The sequence below is a fragment of the Triticum aestivum genome, chromosome 7A, assembly GCF_018294505.1.
Source record: "Triticum aestivum cultivar Chinese Spring chromosome 7A, IWGSC CS RefSeq v2.1, whole genome shotgun sequence".
Taxonomy (NCBI): Eukaryota; Viridiplantae; Streptophyta; class Magnoliopsida; order Poales; family Poaceae; genus Triticum; species Triticum aestivum.
Window position 1 is genome coordinate 702,802,383 of NC_057812.1, and position 17,713 is coordinate 702,820,095.

A 17,713-nucleotide genomic window follows, 5' to 3' on the forward strand; every position below is an offset into this window, starting at 1 on the left:
AGCAACAAGATATTTTGGACAGCCTCTCCTCCCACACTCACTTTCTCCCCACTTCATTCTCTCCACCGCCTCCTCCTTGTCTCGGGTGCCTCCTCTTTTTCACCTCATTTCCACCATAGATTCATTCAAATTAAGTGGTTAAGTTACCTTGTTTTGCTAGGTAAGTAAGGGGGAAGCTATATTTATGTTGTTCTCCCTACAAACAATGTGCACATGCACTTTTTATGGCCTAGCTAGATCTATGTATGTTCGTGGTGTTGCATATGTTTGTGGTGTTGCATATGTGTTTGTGTTTGGAGGTGTACCGGTATTTGAAATGCGATAGTTGCTAATATTTTGCCGGAATGTTGATTCATTTCCGTTTCGGCGAGAATTTTGGCATTAAGCATTCTTTTTGGTCCTATTTTTAGGGAAAGTCATGCCAAATTTTTTCTTGGTTCTAAAATATCATTTTGCTCTACCCCGCAGGCGACCATGGTCCGCACGATGACCGAAGGCATCGTGAATAGGTTTTTGAGGTCCGCGAAGGCCGAGATGCTTCAAAAGAACGAGACGGAGATAAGATGTCCGTGTCGAAGATGAAAGCTGAATAGCCTTATTGCGGACCCGGATTCCGGGCAGGTGCGGGACCACCTGCTCTTGCGTGGTTTCATGGATGGCTATCGGTGGCAAGGTGATGATGATGACTACGAAGTCGTTCATGGGGGCCGGGCAAGAAATGAGGAAGGGCAGCAAGACAACCACCGCGGCTCGGGGGGCGAGAAGACGAAGAATCCCCAGGAGATGATCACGACGGTGATGCTGTACACAGTCATCATGTAGAAGATGCAGGACATGATGATGATGCCGGCGGAGCAGACGATGTTGGACCATCGATGGGCTGGGTGCAGGACCCTCATATTCAAGAGCTGCTTCTCAAGCAGACGGATAACGCAAGAGCTGCCGCCCGAGAGAAAGCCAAGATGGATCAACTTGAGTTAGACGCGGTTACTCCGTTGTATGAAGGATGCAGGCCCGAGGATACCCGCCTGAAAGTAACGCTCATGGCTCTGGAGATGAAGGTAAAACACAAAATGACCGACGCATGCTTCGACGAGAACATGTCATTCTGGCACGAACGTCTTCCCAAGGGGAACAAGTGCCCGACCAGTTTGGAGGAGGCAAAGAAAATCGTGTGTCCTCTGGATTTACCGCACGTGAAATACCATGTGTGCATGAACAATTGCATCATTTATCGGGACGAGCACGCGGAGTCTACAATATGTCCGGTGTGCGGTGTCACTCGATACAAGAAGAGGAAGAAAGCTCCTCGAAAAGTGGTGTGGTACTTTCCGATCACTCCTCGTCTGCAGCGGTATTTCGCGGATCCTAAGGTAGCAAAGCTCCTGCGTTGGCACGCGGATAGGGAGGAGAAGAAGCGAGAAGATGACGCAAATGATCCGGAGATAGATAAAAAAGACAAGATGCTGAGTCACCCTAAGGATGCGAGCCAGTGGCAAGCATTGAACTTCGAATACCCAGAATTTGGGAACGATCCAAGGAACATCGTGCTGGGCGCGAGCACCGATGTAGTCAATCCGTTTGGCAGCCAGAGAAGCACGCATAGCACCTGGCCTGTGTTTGTGTGGATGTACAATCTTCCCCCCTGGTTGTGCATGAAGAGGAAGTACATTCACATGAGTATGCTAATTGAAGGGCCGAAACAACCAGGGAACGACATCAATCTGTATCTAGGGCTGCTGAAAGAGGAGCTTGACACGCTGTGGAAAACGCCAGCCAATACGTGGGACGCCGCAGAGAAAGAATATTTCCCTATGAGAGCCGCACTGCTCACGACGGTGCACGACTATCTCGGTTACGGATATCTTGCGGGGCAGGTAGTCCACGGATTTTCTGGATGCGTAAGGTGCATGGATGACACAACGTATCACCAGCTAGATAGAGATCCCGGGTCTTTGAAAACCATGTTCATGGGACATCGAAGGTGGCTTCGCGACGATGACCCGTGGAGGAAACGCAAGGATCTGTTCGATGGTGAAACCGAACCCTGAAAACGCCCGTGTACGAGGAGCGGCGAGGAAATAGACAAGCTGTTGAAAAATTGGAAAGACTGCCCACTGCCGGGAAAGAAGCAAAAGGCGCCAGAGCCGGGAAAGAAGCGAAAGGCGCCAGAGCCGCTGCTGAAGGTATGGAAAACGAGGTCTGTTTTCTGGGACTTGCCGTACTGGAAGATCCACCGTGTGCCTCACAGCCTTGATGTCATGCATATCATGAAGAACGTGTGCGAGAGTCTGCTTGGTACCCTGCTCAACATGCCAGAGAGGACCAAAGATGGGCCGAAAGCAAGGGCAGACTTGAAATCAATGGGCATCAGGCAGGAGCTTCACGCTATATATGATGATGATGATGATGATGATGATGATGATGATGATGATGATGAGGCGAAGCAGGACACAGAAAGTCGTCGCAAAGGCAAAAAGGCCAAGAAGACCGGAAATGACTACCCTCCCGCGTGCTTCACTCTAAGTCAGGAGGAGATCGAGCAGTTTTTCACCTGCCTCCTAGGAGTAAAACTTCCTTACGGTTACGCGGGGAAGATAAGCAGATACCTAGACCCAGCGAAGCAGAAGTTCAGCGGGATGAAGTCTCACGACTGTCACGTGCTGATGACGCAGATACTTCCAGTTGCAATCCGTGGGATCATGGACGCGCACGTCCGTGAAACGCTATTTGGCCTATGCAACTTCTTCGACGTCATCTCTCGGAAGTCGATTGGCGTGAGGCAACTCAGAAGGCTACAGGAAGAGATCGTGGTGATACTATGCGAGCTTGAGATGTACTTCCCGCCCGCATTCTTCGACGTTATGGTGCATCTGCTGGTCCATATAGTGGAGGATATCATCCAACTCGGGCCGACGTTCCTGCACAGCATGATGCCGTTCGAAAGGATGAATGGTGTCATCAAAGGATACGTTAGCAACATGTCACGTCCAGAAGGAAGCATAGCCAGGGGCTTTCTGACCGAAGAGTGCATCTCCTACTGCACGAATTATCTAGGCATCGAGAACCCCGTTGGTCTGCCCGTCAACAGGCACCTCGGCAGGCTCGCTGGATGGGGTCACCGTGAGGGTCGCCGCGAAATGCATGTCGACTTCGAGGGTCGACTCGCCGACTTTGAAAGAGCAAACCTAGTCGCGCTACAACACATAGACGTGGTCGATCCTTGGGTGGTAGAGCACAAAACCTTTATTAAAAAGACGTACAATGACCGAGGCCAACAGAGGACGGACGGAGATACACTCAAAGAGCACAACTCATGTTTCACGCGTTGGTTCAAGCATAAGCTTCTGTCGTACCCTTTACATGAGGATTCTTCCGCGGAAGAACAACTCATATTCGCCTTGTCACAGAGCGCCGAGCACAACCTGATGACCTATGAGGCGTACGATATCAACGGCTACACATTCTACACCGAGGCCAAGGACATAAAGAGCGATGGTTATCAGAACTCCGGGGTAACGATGGAATCCTACACCGGTAACGACAAGGACAGATACTACGGAAGGATCGAGGAGATCTGGGAGCTGAGCTACGCTGGAGAGAAGGTCCCGATGTTCCGTGTCAGATGGGCCAAGAACGTCATAAAAGAAGACCGGTATTTCACCACCATGGTTATACCCGAAGCCAAATCCAAGACCGCGGGCGCAAACGTCACCGCGAAAAATGAGCCATGGGTACTGGCTTCCCAAGTGGACCAATGCTTCTTCATTACCGACCCGCCAAAGCCCAGTCGTGTTGTCGTGAGGAGAGGCAAAAGGAAGATCATCGGAATGGATGGAGTAGCCAATGAGCAAGACTTCGACAAGTACGGCGACCCGAGGATCGAACATGACGACGATGATGAAGTAGCAGCATACACCACAAGAAGAAGCAGGACCACCCTACCTAAAGGACGTCCGTTCCACAGAAGAACTCCATTTGCGAAAAAGAAGGGCAAGAAGATTGTGAACAGATAGCTAGCTAAGATCGATTGTATTTAAATCGTAGCCTTCATTTCTCAATTGTATTTCATGGGTACTTTTTGAACTATAATGAATATTTTTAAATTTCATGGACACTCGATCTCGATCCCCCTCCATCTCGATCGCTATCCCACCTCGCCAGATCCGGCCCCCCTCGCCGCCGAGCACCCCCCAGTCCACCGGCCGCCGCCGCCGACCCCCCGCACCCTCGATTCCCCTACTCAACCGCCGCCGCCGACCCCCCGCACCCCGCGCACCGTCTTATAAAAAAAATTAGTATCAAACAGCTTTTTAAATGCTACTGTCTTATAAAAAAATATTACTGTTATTATTTAAACAAGTTTGAACATATTTAAACATAAATAAGTATCAAACAGCTTTTTAAATGCTAAAAAAAATTTGTGGAGCCTGGGAGTCGAACTAGTAGAGTGGGCTTGACATAGATAGGTTCTGGCACTACATAACCTTTTGGCTCGAGTTGAAATATAAAAAATACTAATGGCGCACCACGGTGAGGTGCGCCATTAGTATGGACATGCTAATGGCGCACCACGGTGAGGTGCGCCATTAGTATTGTGGCCCCCCTTCGCCCGATCCCCCCTTCGCCCGATCCCCCTTCGCCCGATCCCCCTCGCCAGTTCTCTCCCTCTCGATCCACCGCCGCCGCCGCCGCTGCCCTCGCCCTCGCCCTCGCCCTCGCCCTCTCCCTCCCTCGCCCTCTCCTCGCCGCCTGGACGCTGCCCGGACGCCGCGCCGACGCCGCCTCGACCCCGCCCCGACCCCGCCGCCCGGACGCCGCCCCGACCCCGCCGCCCGGACGCCGCCCCAGACGCCGCCGCCCGGACGCCGCCCCGGACGCCGCCCCGACCCCGCCGCCCGGACGCTGCCCCGCCGCCCCGACGCCGCCTCGACCCCGCCCCGATGCCGCTGCCCCACCTCGACCCCGCCCCGTCCACACCACCGTCGACCCGCCTCCCTCGACGCCACGGCGCCGCAGGACCTAGACTAGACGCCCAAGGTACGACCACCTCCTCCTTACTTCTCCATTCCGCAAGTCCATAGCCTCCTCTCACGTGCTTGCTTCCTTCTCCATTCCACTGATTCTGGTCAGTGTGTGTATGCTTATTGATGGCAAATAACAAAGATGAATCATATTAGTTTTAGATTCGTTGAAATATTAAGTCCTTAGTTGAAAGGTTGCAATGAGCAGTTTGCATTGTCCATTTGTGCCATTTTCTGCTTCTAATTTTGTTGGTTCTTCTAGCAAGCATATTCCATTGATCCTGATTGAATTCCCTTACCATTTTGTCTATCTGTGGTTCTTTACTTCGGTGATGTAATCATTTTAAAGTTTGACCTAGATACTATAATTAATAAACAGTTGTGAATAGTATATATCGAGAGGACTCCACTATGCAACCTTTGACATGCTCATCACATACTGTTATTTATAGTGAACCTTCTTTACTTGTATTTACAGGGAAACAATTGGTACAATTCTTGCCCGGGGCCACAGCCGTGTACCTGTGTATTCAGGAAACCCTAGAAATGTTATAGGTCTCCTGTTGGTAGGTAAAAATTATGCCATGGAGAATTACTCGATGATCTTTCTTTATGTACTTTACTAACTTAGAACCATTTAAATATTATTTAGGTCAAAAGTCTTCTGACAGTTCGTGCTGAAATAGAGACGCCAGTTAGTGTTGTTTCCATTAGGAGGATTCCAAGGTATATACCCCAATTCTATTTAAATATAAATTGGAAAAATCTCTTTCAAAATTTGGTACAATTGCTTGAATTTTTGGAGTACACGAATTATGGTCTAGTGATGATCATATGCACTAGTTACTAGTAGATGCTTCTCGACCCAATTTGAGCAGCAGAGCACTAGCACCAAGCTCTGGGTTTTGTTCGGTACACTCTGAGATGTAGATGCCTGAAAGATAAACATGTTGTTTGTCTACAAAAAAAACTTAATTACTATTATGGGCTAGTGATGATCATATGCACTAGTTACTAGTAGATGCTTTTTTATCCTCAGATTGGCGTCTAGTGTTCATAGAAATATATGATTATCTTTGTTGTATAAACTGACTGGCTGCCAAGTTACAACTTACTGGTGAAAGTTCATTTTTTTTATCAGTGGCATATGAGTGGCAGAAAAGTGGCTAGCCTCGTCTGCATATATGAGCATATAGATCAACAAAAAATAAACCCATTCGGCAAGAACATTTATGCACCTATTTACTAGAAGAATGAATAAATGAATGTCAGGGCTAGAGATCATTACTGTTTGTTATCCAGGAAATACAAAAGTTTGGATTGTTGAATGCATTCTGAATTCTAGCTATACCAAAGTTTTTTCCTTCTGAAATGTGTTTTTCTTCTTCTTCCTGTTTTGAGTAGTTTGCGTAAGTTTTCTGAAATGATGATGTATTTTTCTTAATTCAGCGAACCGTGAGATGGACTTAGAAGAAGAAACTGTCTCCTGATTGCAGTTGATTAATTAGTATATATGTTGTAGACTTGTAGCATACCTACCTCTATATGGTTTTATATTTCAACTTGATTTCTGAATATTCCAAACCACACGCGAAGTCCTTTCTTACAAGAAGGAGTTTCTCTTCATAACAGTGAACAAAACTACTGTCAATCAGCTCAGTTCTAGTGTTGTTGGATTTTTTTTAATTGGCTTCTTGCAGTTTTGGAAATTCAGTTTATTCGATTACTGAAAATTCAGTTAATTCAGTTAGGCACACAAATTTCAGAACTTTTGTGTGCCCTAGTACTTGGTGTTTGTAGAAAACCAGGAGTGTAAATGGGACTAGAATTCACTTGTTCTTGTATGGGTTTGTAAAACTTGTTCATGTACTGAACTACTAATGCCTTGTGATGCTCTGAATTACTTGTGATGCCTCTGAATTACTTGTGATCACATTGAGAAAGACTTGTAAAGATCATGATCATCTTTAACAGAAAACAATTTGTGATGATTTTGCTAGTTTGCTAGGTTTTGTCTCCGACCATCGTGTCGTGATGATTTTGCAGGTACCCCGAGAGGCCCTTGAGTTTGCCGGAATGTCGATTAACTTCCGTTCCGGCAAATTCGGGTACTCCATATGTCCTATTTTCAGCAAAGGTCATGCTGAAATTTTCCGTGAATTTTAGCATGACTTTGCTAAAAATAGGACATATGGGGTACTTGTGACTAATGCATAGGCCGGGGTATCTTAGTAGTTAATTAAGTAGGATAAAGTGCCCCGGCGTACTTGTGACTAATGCATGGCTTTTAGGGTGCCTCGGTGTCGATAAAAACCGAAATGATGAAAAGTTAGGCTTTTAGGGTGCCTTGGCGTCGAAAAACCCTCAATGATAAAAGCTTAGATTTTAGGATGCCTCGGTGTCGACAAACCCTAAATGATGAGACCATGATCTTGTTCCTTAACAATAACCAACTTTTTGACCAAACTTTGTTTCTATTTAGAGAGAAACATGGCCCACAACGATGAGGCCGGGGGTTTGGGCGGCAAGGCATTCTGGGAGCTGTCCCAGGAGATGGAGGAACAACCTCACTTGTATGAAGCCGCCGCCTTCCCCACCGATCCTGAGACCACGGATGGTGCCGCCGAGGATGACCACACTGATGCCACCACTGATGGTGCCGCCGAGGATGCCACCACTGATGATGGCGGCACACGCACAGATAGCAGCCAGCCGAAGAGGCAACGGAAGGACCGGCGCCCGATCGTGCTCCGCACCCTCAAGGAGGAAGTTACTGAAGTGGACTCCAACGGGAATCCAACGGCGCCCGAACGAATAGTCAAGGGGTACTCGCTTCAGCTCGGGTGCATTGTCCGGAGCACCGTCTCGATTAACACCGAGAACCTGAGGCATCCTGACCGAGGGAATTTGCGCCACCTCCTCTTCACAAAGCTGCACGAACGATACAAGTTCCCCACTAAATTCGAAAACACAAGCCTCAAAGGGAATAAAGTGAACAATGCTGCCCTCACGAAGATGAGCAAGGCCCTGTCTACTTGGAAAAGCAATGTGAAGAGAATGATCGAGAAAGGTGAGAGTTATGAGAAGATCAAGGAGAAAAATCCTTCGATCACCGAAGATGACTACAACGACTTCAAGATCAATTGCTCGAGCACCGCAAGCTCCCAATCAAGTGAGTGGGGGAAACAAATGCGGGAGCTGAACATAGGGGAACACACACTCGGTCCCGGTGGTTACAGAGTGGCGGAACCTATATGGGACAAGGAGGAGGCGGACCGTGCCGAGCAAGGCCTACCGCCCCTCTTCGATAAATACGGTGACAAGCAGACCAGGAACTTTGTCAGGGCCCGGTACAAGAAGGACCCGAAAACAAAGGAGCTTACCACGGATCTGAAGACCAGGCGGCTTGAGCTTGTTCTGGAAAGGAATACACCCCCGCGTAATTAGCTCCATATGGTTGCATTCTAATTAATGAAGCCGAATTTCTAAATGGTTCAAATTCCTTCCGCAGGCGACTGAAAGCAGTAGCGTGGGGTCGACTAAGAGCAACCCTTGGGACACCACTCTAAATAGGGGGTTGAATATAATGAAGAACAAGGATAAGCTCAGTAAGCCGACGTCAGCTGGTCGTGTGGCCGGCAAAGGCTTGTCGACAAAATAGGGGTCATACTATACCGCTGGTGTGCGGAAGGAGAAAAAGACCAGCTCGGAAAGCCATGCGCGAGAGGTTCAAGAACTCAAGGCACAGGTGGCGCGGATTCCGGAGATTGTCCAAGAGCAAGTGGAACAACGACTCGGAGCGACGATCACCGCCCTTGTGCCTACCTTGATCTCGGGGTTGAGTGCGTGGATTGCGGGCGGCCAATAGGGGCCGCCCCCGATTCCTAGCTTCACGGCCAGCAACTCGCATAATGCGATGGCGGGGCCATTGGTGCCTCCGGCGGAGGCGGCATTGGTGTCTCCGACGCCGGCACGGGAGCTTAATGCACCCGGGTGTACGTCGGCCGGCACCTCTTCAGCAAGCGGCCGCTCCGTCAACTGCACGCCCGCCGTTGGCGGTGCCTCGACATTAGCCGAGCTCGACGCCATCATCACGGTAACTAATTAAGCCTCTCTCGGCCGAGGACTTCATCTCCTTGCCTTTGACTGGGCATCCCTGACGCCCTACATGTTTTCGCAGGGCGCCGCCGACGTTCCGTGCACTCTCCTCCACTTCGTGAACAACGAGTTGGTCGATGTCGCCTAGGGCAAAATCGTTCAACCGGGCAACCCCTTGTTCCACGGTACCCAGATGCCACCCAACTTGTTTAGGGTTCAACTGGTTCGGGTGCTGCCAGGCTGCGACGACTTGTTACCTCCGATTCGACCCGTCGGGGCCGACGATGATGACGTGATGACCCTCAGCGCCTGCCTGAGCTGGCCCCTGCTTTGGCCGAAGAGCCAGATTCGTTTAGGGGCGGGGGACACCACCCCAAAGACAACACCACCAGTCGTGCCGGCGCCAAGTCGGCCCCATGGCAAGACCGCCGTAACGGTGCCGGACATCCCTATGCCACTGGATCCAAACATGCATATGGCACAGGATCAGAACGACGACGACGACGACGATGATACATTTGGCAACGTCGATCAGTACTTTGCCGAGCATGGGTACGATGGCGACTTCATGGGGCCTCCTTCTCAAGAACCAAACCCAACAAAAGACGTGTGCGATCTAGCTCGTACCGCGGAGAAGCCAAGTTGCAACAGGCGCCGTCTGGCGTTCAGCTCTCAGAACACGCCTCCAGCTGCCGACTTCACCGAGCCTCAGATAGGCGAGGTGCGAAATATTATCAGCCCCAACACACTCAAGAAGGCGGTCTGTGAGCAGAACTCGGTCCCATTACAGGAGAAGAAGAAGGCACGCAAAAGAAAGACTAAGAAGGGTGCGAGCCAGCCGGCACCGAGTACGATCCGTGCTCAGGAAGGGCCACCTTCACCGCAGGATATCTCGAGGAGGGTGCATGTGGCGGGTAGGGCGATGCTACCGACAAATATCCTCAATGCTGCAACCGGTGCTATGCGGAGTCTGCATGACAGTGTTCTTGCTTTGGAGAAGCGGCGTCTCAGGGAGAATGATGTGGCATACCCGGTTTTCGCGGCCAAGGTGCCAGAGGGCAAGGGCTTTGTGGATAACTCCATCGGGCGTACGATCGTCCTGCGTTTTGATGACATCCACGCTATGTTGAACCTTCATCCGCTGCACTACACCTTCGTTCGGCTATTTTCGCTGAGTATGGAGATGCGGATCATTCGCGACAAGACCCCGGACATCGTGATAGTCGACCCCTTCTACATGCGTGCCAAGATCTTGGGCAGCGCTGGGGACCGGCAAGTCGCGAGTTCTTACCTCGAAGGCGTCATTCTGGCAAACCAAGATAAGGATAACTTCCTCGTGCCTTACTTTCCCGAGTAAGTCCTCCCCTCAACCGGCCCGTAACATATGAATTCTTACTTTTCGATCATTTTTCTTTTAACATTCCGTGTTTTCTGCAGTGACACACGTTGCAGCTCATCCTCCTAAGACCCAAATATTCCATGGCCACGTATTTCGACCCGGACCGTCAGTCGAACGTAGACTACACAAATGTCAAGAAGGTTCTTGATGATGTTCTCCCCGGCTACGCCCAATCTGGAGGCACCTTCACCAGGCCTATTCGTAAGTACGGCAAGCACGTGTTCTCCCACAATACGACGTTCTGCTGCGTCAAGCAGCCGCCTGGCGGTCAGAAGGGTGCCTACTACGCCATCCATCACATGCGGGCGATCGTACGGGACCATCATCAACTTCTGCTACCGAGTAAACTCAAAGATTGGGCCGCGAGCGTGTCGGCAATCCAGGACGCGGACCTCCGACAAGAATTCTTTCGCATCCAGTCGGAGTTTGCGGAAATCATCCATCAAGATGTCCTTCGTACCTCGGGGCAGTTCTACCTCAGAAATCAACCGTCCAACAGTGACATCGACACAATGCTACAAATGCAGGATGACAACGCCCGTTCTTTCATGACTCCCACGATAGATGGCGGCTTCATCCACGCTCCGGTCCCTTGAGTCGAGTTGTCTAGTTCTGAAACATCGATTGGCTCATGTTGTAATTAAACTTTGATGAACTTGTAGTATGTCTCTTTGGTTTCGAGAGTCGTTCAACTTAGATGTAATCGATGCTATTAATGTCTTCCTTTTCTCTTCCGATCGTTCTGTTGCATAATTATATATTGCTTATGTATTGTCTGTGAATTGGTACTAACGTTTCGTTTGGCTAGTGCATAGCGATGCCGACGTATGTCGTGTACAAGGGTAAGGTTCCCGGAGTCTACGATGACTGGGAGGAGTGTCGGAGACAGGTTCACCGATTCAGCGGTAACAGTTACAAAGGGTACACCACTAGGGCCGAGGCCGAATCTAGATACGCCCGCTATCTAGCGGGAGAGGGGAGGGAGCGTTGGAGGAACCGGATGAAGACGAGTTTCATCGTGATGATGCTCATCGTGATGACCGCAGCTCTCTTCTATGTGATGGTAGTTTAGATGATCGATATCGACTTGTAATGTGAAGACAAACTCGCTACTCGCGGTCTCGAGACTTGTAATATAATGTTCTATCTTTGTTCGGTATTTTTAATTCGGAGACTAATATGATGAATTGTATTCGGAGACTAATATGATGAATTGTATTCAAAGACTAATCTTCTATTGTATTCGATGAATCTGTTGTTGATGTGTGCTGTCTATATTTTGTCAAACTATACATTTTGTAACCTGTGCAAAAAACAGAAAATAAAAAGATAAAAAAAACCTAATATTCATACTAATGGCGCATCACAGGACAGTGCGCCATTAGTATGACAGTGCATACTAATGGCGCATCCAGTGGTGGTGCGCCATTAGTATGCCAAAGCACCTAGGTATACATGGCCCCTGGGAGGCATACTAATGGCGCACGCTGGCCTATACTAATGGCGCACCCGCGGTGCGCCATTAGTATACCAGATACTAATGGCGCACCAGGTGGTGCGCCATTAGTAAAAATTACTAATGGCGTGCTGTTAATGGCGCACCACAGATGCGCCATTAATGGCCATATTAGGTGCGTCATTAGTAGGGGTTTTTCTAGTAGTGTTAGGGCTTTCCATAGAGGGTCAGCCCTCTCCCTCCTCCACTCCTTTATATACGGGGAAGGGGGACACCCCATAGACACACAAGTTGATCTCTTAGCCGTGTGCGGTGCCTCCCTACACAGATTTCCACCTCGGTCATATCGTTGTAGTGCTTAGGCGAAGCCTTGCGTCGGTAACTTCATCATCACCGTCATCACACCGTTGTGCTGACGAAGCTCTCTCTCGACACTCAGCTGGATCTAGAGTTCATGGGATGTCACCGAGCTGAACGTGTGCAGATCCCGAAGGTGCCGTATCTTTGGTGCTACGATCGGTCGGATCATGAAGACGTACGAATACATCAACCGCGTTGTCATAACGCTTCCGCTTTCAGTCTACTAGGGTAAGTGGACAACACTATCCCCTCTCGTTGCTATGCATCACCTAGATGGATCTTGCGTGTGCGTAGGAAATTTTTAAAATTACAGTGTTCCCCAACAAGTGGAGGCTCAGCGCCGGGGGCCTCGCAGTCCTCCCTCTGCCCGATGTCGAACACCCCAGATACTTCCACACCGAGATTGAGCGTGTGGGGGCCTCCCTATCGGAGGAGGAGCGCGCCCTCTCGGAGTACGACACCGGCAACCGTGGTTGCCGTGGCGAATACTGGGCGGGTCTTCCTCCTCCTCCCGATCCTCCTACCACTCTTCCCGGACATCGGCGCTCGTCAGCGTCAAGCTCGAGATCATGGAAACACCGCTCGGCCGGCGCACCCGCAGCGCCGGCATCGTCATCAATGAGGGCGGTCATGCCTCCTGCTCGGCTCCTTCCCGCCTCGTCAAGCCGAAAACGGAGCCGGGGCTCGCCGCCATGAAGAGCGAGCATGATGACGCGCTCGGCGACGAGGCGGCCATGAAGTGGGCACTGAAAATTTGTGTATGTGAGCGACTTTGATTGTACTGTGTTAAAAAAGTAAATATGAGTTTAGGCCTCACACATTGTCACGTCCCTGCAAAGGTAGGGAGGGATGTGGCCGTTGAGGCAATGAACGCGCTCTCCGTTTCCGGTCAAAGGAAGCACAAAATCACTCTGTCCATGGCCATGCAGCCGAACAAAGCAGTCGTATCTCCTTTTTAAATTCGAATCATATCTTCGTGCTCCAACATTTGTTAAGAAAAGAACAAAAAACTAAAAAACAGCAACATAGCCCGTGGTTTTGCTTTCCTCTCATCGGCGGATGGCACAAGCAGACACCAAAATACATGCACAAAATTAATACTGTAGATTCAGAAATTAATACTGTAGATTCAGAAATTATTGAGTAGAAATTAAGTAGCGCATGAACAGAACGGGGACCACAAGACTTCCACTCCTTTCCTTGACCCCTCTACCCCTATAAAAGGCGCCCTGCATCCTCCAGCCCTTCGCACAAAGCTCCTCTGAAATCCACATTTTGGTTCTGTTCTGCCCTGCGACGAGGAAGACATTGTAGGAGGTGGGAAAGGAGGGATCTAATCTAACAGAGGTTTTGGGTTCTGTTCTTAATAAGATGTCTGTGGGGTTTGTGTTGGTCAGTCCCCTTGTTCCTTAATCAGTGTTTTTCTTGATGTCATTTGCTTTGCCAGGTGGGAAGAAGTTCGGAAAACATGGCCGCGATGGGTGGGGACCAAAGGCCGATGATGGAGGGTGCGGCGGAGGACAAGTTCCCGGACGGGTTACGAGTCCTCGCCGTGGACGACGACTGCGTCTGCCTCAAGGTGCTAGACAACCTCTTGCACGGCTGCAAATACGACCGTGAGTCTCTTGAATCTTGATCCCTCCGCTTCGCCAAAGTCCATTAGAATCGGAGCCTTGTGATCTTTTTGTTTCTCTGCGAATAATGATTTCTGCGATGCAGCAACGACTGTGACGGATGCCAAGACGGCGGTGAAGATTCTCAGGTCGGGGAAGGAGAAGTTCGATGTGGTCATCACCGACGTGCGCATGCAGGACATGGACAGCTTCAAGCTCCTCGAGCTCATCCGCCTCGAGATGGATCTGCCCGTCATCAGTACACTCACTGCTCAATTCTAAGCCCTACTTTTATTTTTGTGCGTATGAGCAGACAATTCTCTTTGAGAACGCACTTCTAATGCTGAATCTTGGATATACGGTGAGAGGACATTCATTCCATTGGGCAGCACGTGAGATCCTATATATTCAACACGATTTTAGGAAACCAAATACGCATGCACGGCACACTCACCCTATTTTTAACTTTGGGGAAATCGAAAGAGTGGGAGCCCCTTTCAGCCTGAACCACGGGATCCCATCTAACCGTTCATCTGTCCGATCGGATGGCCAGTGGGCCGGGTAGTAGAGCGGAGGTGAATCGACACATTAGTTAATTAAGAGGAGGCCGGATCGCAAGATCGCTAGTGGTATCGGTTCCTTGCCTGAACCAATGGGATCCTGCCGAACCGCTCATCCATCGATTGATTGTTAGTGGGGGCAGGGGAATGGAAGTGGTAACATGTGAGTTAAGAGATCCAATGAATTATTAATTTAAATAATTGTGTTAATTGTTTTTAGTATGCTATAGACATGGTGATGTGTACCATATATAATTATAAGTAGGCAACAAGCCCCTATAGGAATCGGTTCTATTTTCGATCAATTGATGTTCCAATTGCATTAAAACATGTCGTCTAGATTCAGTATAAATTTGATTTAGAACTTCAATACATAGTGCCTGAAGTGTAGAGTTCAAATACCATCCATACAATATATATGGTAATCTAGCTTATTGTGAGTATGTGTCACACTCCTATGCAATGTACACCCACTACTCGGATGTGTTCGGTGTGGGTGCATTGATGGACTCAATTTAATTTAACTATTGTAAAAATCTAGTCATAAGAACCAAAACTATAATATATTTATATTTTGTGATATGACCAAATTATATTTAGTTGTTTTCTAAACTAATATCAAATGTCTAGTCCTTGCAATCACACAAAGTATAGAATTGCAGCACCTTTTTGCTAGGGTGGCATGAGTAATACAATTAGGAAACTACGTATGTTGTATTTACGTTATTAAAGGATTACCCATCTATAATCTGCTTGAGATTGTTTGTTAAAAGTACTTACTCCTGAGAATACCATATAAAGGAGTTCCACTTTTAAGCAGATACATTGAGTAGGTTAACCATGTATAATATCTACGATCCTACAGCTTTTTTGACTTTGAACTAGCACACTAATTTGTAGTAACATTATTTTTGGTGGAGATTGAAACTAAAAATACTTATTATCCCAAATTGTAATAAAAATACTTCAGATAATGGCGCTGCTATGTGCATGATTCCTTAACATGCTCAGAACATTGCTGGAGCTGATCACTTTTATCTAGTGTGCTAGAGAAACATGGTAAACCACCAATAATAGTAATTGATCTTCAGGTTCACCAGTACTTAAGTGTGATGATAAGATTTACCTAGTTAGAACATGGTGTTATGATGGTTTAAGCATTGTGTCATGGTTATTTTTTATCGATTATTTATCTTTTATACTATTAATTGAATTTGTGAATATTTTTCCATTTAATCTGCATTGGAAAGCAAATTATATCATTTTCATGATAATTTGAAAATCATGTGTAAAACATGTTTGCTTCCCCACTTGCTCGATGCATTTGGAAAATATTGAATTATGTTTTCTGTCTATAAGGGCTAGTATAAAATTTTATGTCTAGTTCATAGATTTTTGTGAAGTACTGAACTGCAAAGCTAAGTCAGGTCATATGGCATGCAGTGCTATCTGAAGATTGCGACAAGAAGGCTGTGACGGTGGGGATAAATCATGGGGCGTGTGACTATTTGGTGAAGCCAGTGCATACCAACGAGCTAAAAAATATATGGCAGCATGTTGAAAGAAAGAGAAAATCAGAAGCAATAAGGCACATCAGCGGTGATGATGATGACGATCAGAGAGCACAGCTTGGGACTGCTGGCAAGAGCAATGATGGAGCTAATACTGATGAGAACAAACAGAACACACTGGCATCCACTACCCAGAAGAAGCCAAAAGTGGGATGGACAATTGAGCTGCATACAAAGTTTATGGAAGCTATCAACCAGATCGGCCTTTATAGTAAGACACACATTATGAACTAATTAAATGACAAAACACTTGTTGCTATTTGGGATTTTTCATTAACAATTTTTTGATTACGTTACTATAGGGGCTACTCCAAAAAAGATTCTGGAGATGATGAATGTCGATTTCCTCACTAGACAAAATGTATCGAGTCATCTACAGGTTTATTTTCGACCCTCGTTCTTTATTTTTCACATGTTTGTGTTCCATTTATTCATACTCTAACATTTTGTCGTATATAAGTGCGATCTTTTATATTTTGGGTAACATATCAGTCAAAGGTTTAGTAATGCACCTAGCATGAAAATGTGTGTAATTGTAATTATGTTTGTCCTTGAAAATGAAAGGCTTATCTTATGTAATGCATGCCCCATACTTTTCTAACCCATGCAACACTTCCAGTTAGTTTTGTTCCCACATGTCCACCATTACTATCTCCCATGAGCGTGCATCTCATATACACGTTTATTTTGTCTATATTGTTATTTCAGAAGTATAAATTGTACTTGAAAAGAGTCAACCCAAACCCACTTGGTGATGCATGTGTAAGATGGAACTCTTTCATGAACATTCAGGAGAGTTTTATGCATAACCATGAACATGAAAGGTGGGTTGTGTCCTCAGGTGGCATCGCCTCCTGGAGTCCCAACCATTACGGTGAAGCGGGTCACTTAGGTCAGCATACAAACACCCAGAGCAGTATGTCCATGGGTTCATTAATAAATGTTGGTAGAATGCCGGTGTATTTGGTTCCACAGACACCCTATATGGGAAGATTTTCTGGCTTCAATGAGCACATAGTTCCATCAATCATACCCGGCAACCCAAGCTCTATATTGATGTTGAATGCAAACGATAGTGTTCCAATGGCACCACCTCAGTTCGTTTACAGCGACCCCATCACTGCCTTAGCAGCAGGCTTCAGTGAGCACATGGCGCCATTCAACATAGAAAGCAACATGGGCTCGGTTGGAATGATGTTAAATGGCAGGTCTGCACATGGTACATGAAGAACTTCAGTGGCAGAGACTGATATGGTTAACTACGGAAGAACTAGTTCTGCACTTTCCAACCATCAAACACATGGTTTTGTCCCATTGACCCAGATGCATGATGTCGGTGATGCATCTGGCATTCTCCATGTGCAAGAAGGAACAATGGATCAGCAAGCGCTTGGTGGTCAACTGAATGGCATTAATGCCTTGTCATCGGGTGGTATTTCCAACCTCCTCAATGAAGTAAGAACTTTTCGTGTTGGGAACTTTTAATTGGCCATTCCCTTGTTCTTGCACACTGTACCTTGAAACTATCTGAATTATTGTAGTCTAGTTAGAAGTACAGTCGTGTCGGGGCTTCTATTTTACTCTGGCTTTTTGTTAAGTCTATTGTCTTTTGAAATCAAAACGACGGTCTGT

General features: G+C 47.6%; 1 protein-coding gene across 1 annotated transcript; it reads left to right on the top strand.

Moving 5' to 3' along the window:
• The first annotated feature begins 13,814 nt into the window (after positions 1–13,814).
• LOC123153782 (two-component response regulator ORR24-like) lies at positions 13,815–17,486 on the top strand. Its single transcript, XM_044572730.1, has 6 exons — positions 13,815–13,953; positions 14,057–14,209; positions 15,954–16,292; positions 16,384–16,460; positions 16,790–17,289; positions 17,405–17,486. Exons 1-6 carry the CDS (start codon positions 13,815–13,817, stop codon positions 17,484–17,486), a joined length of 1,290 nt encoding a protein of 429 aa, XP_044428665.1.
• Positions 17,487–17,713: the final 227 nt, after the last annotated feature.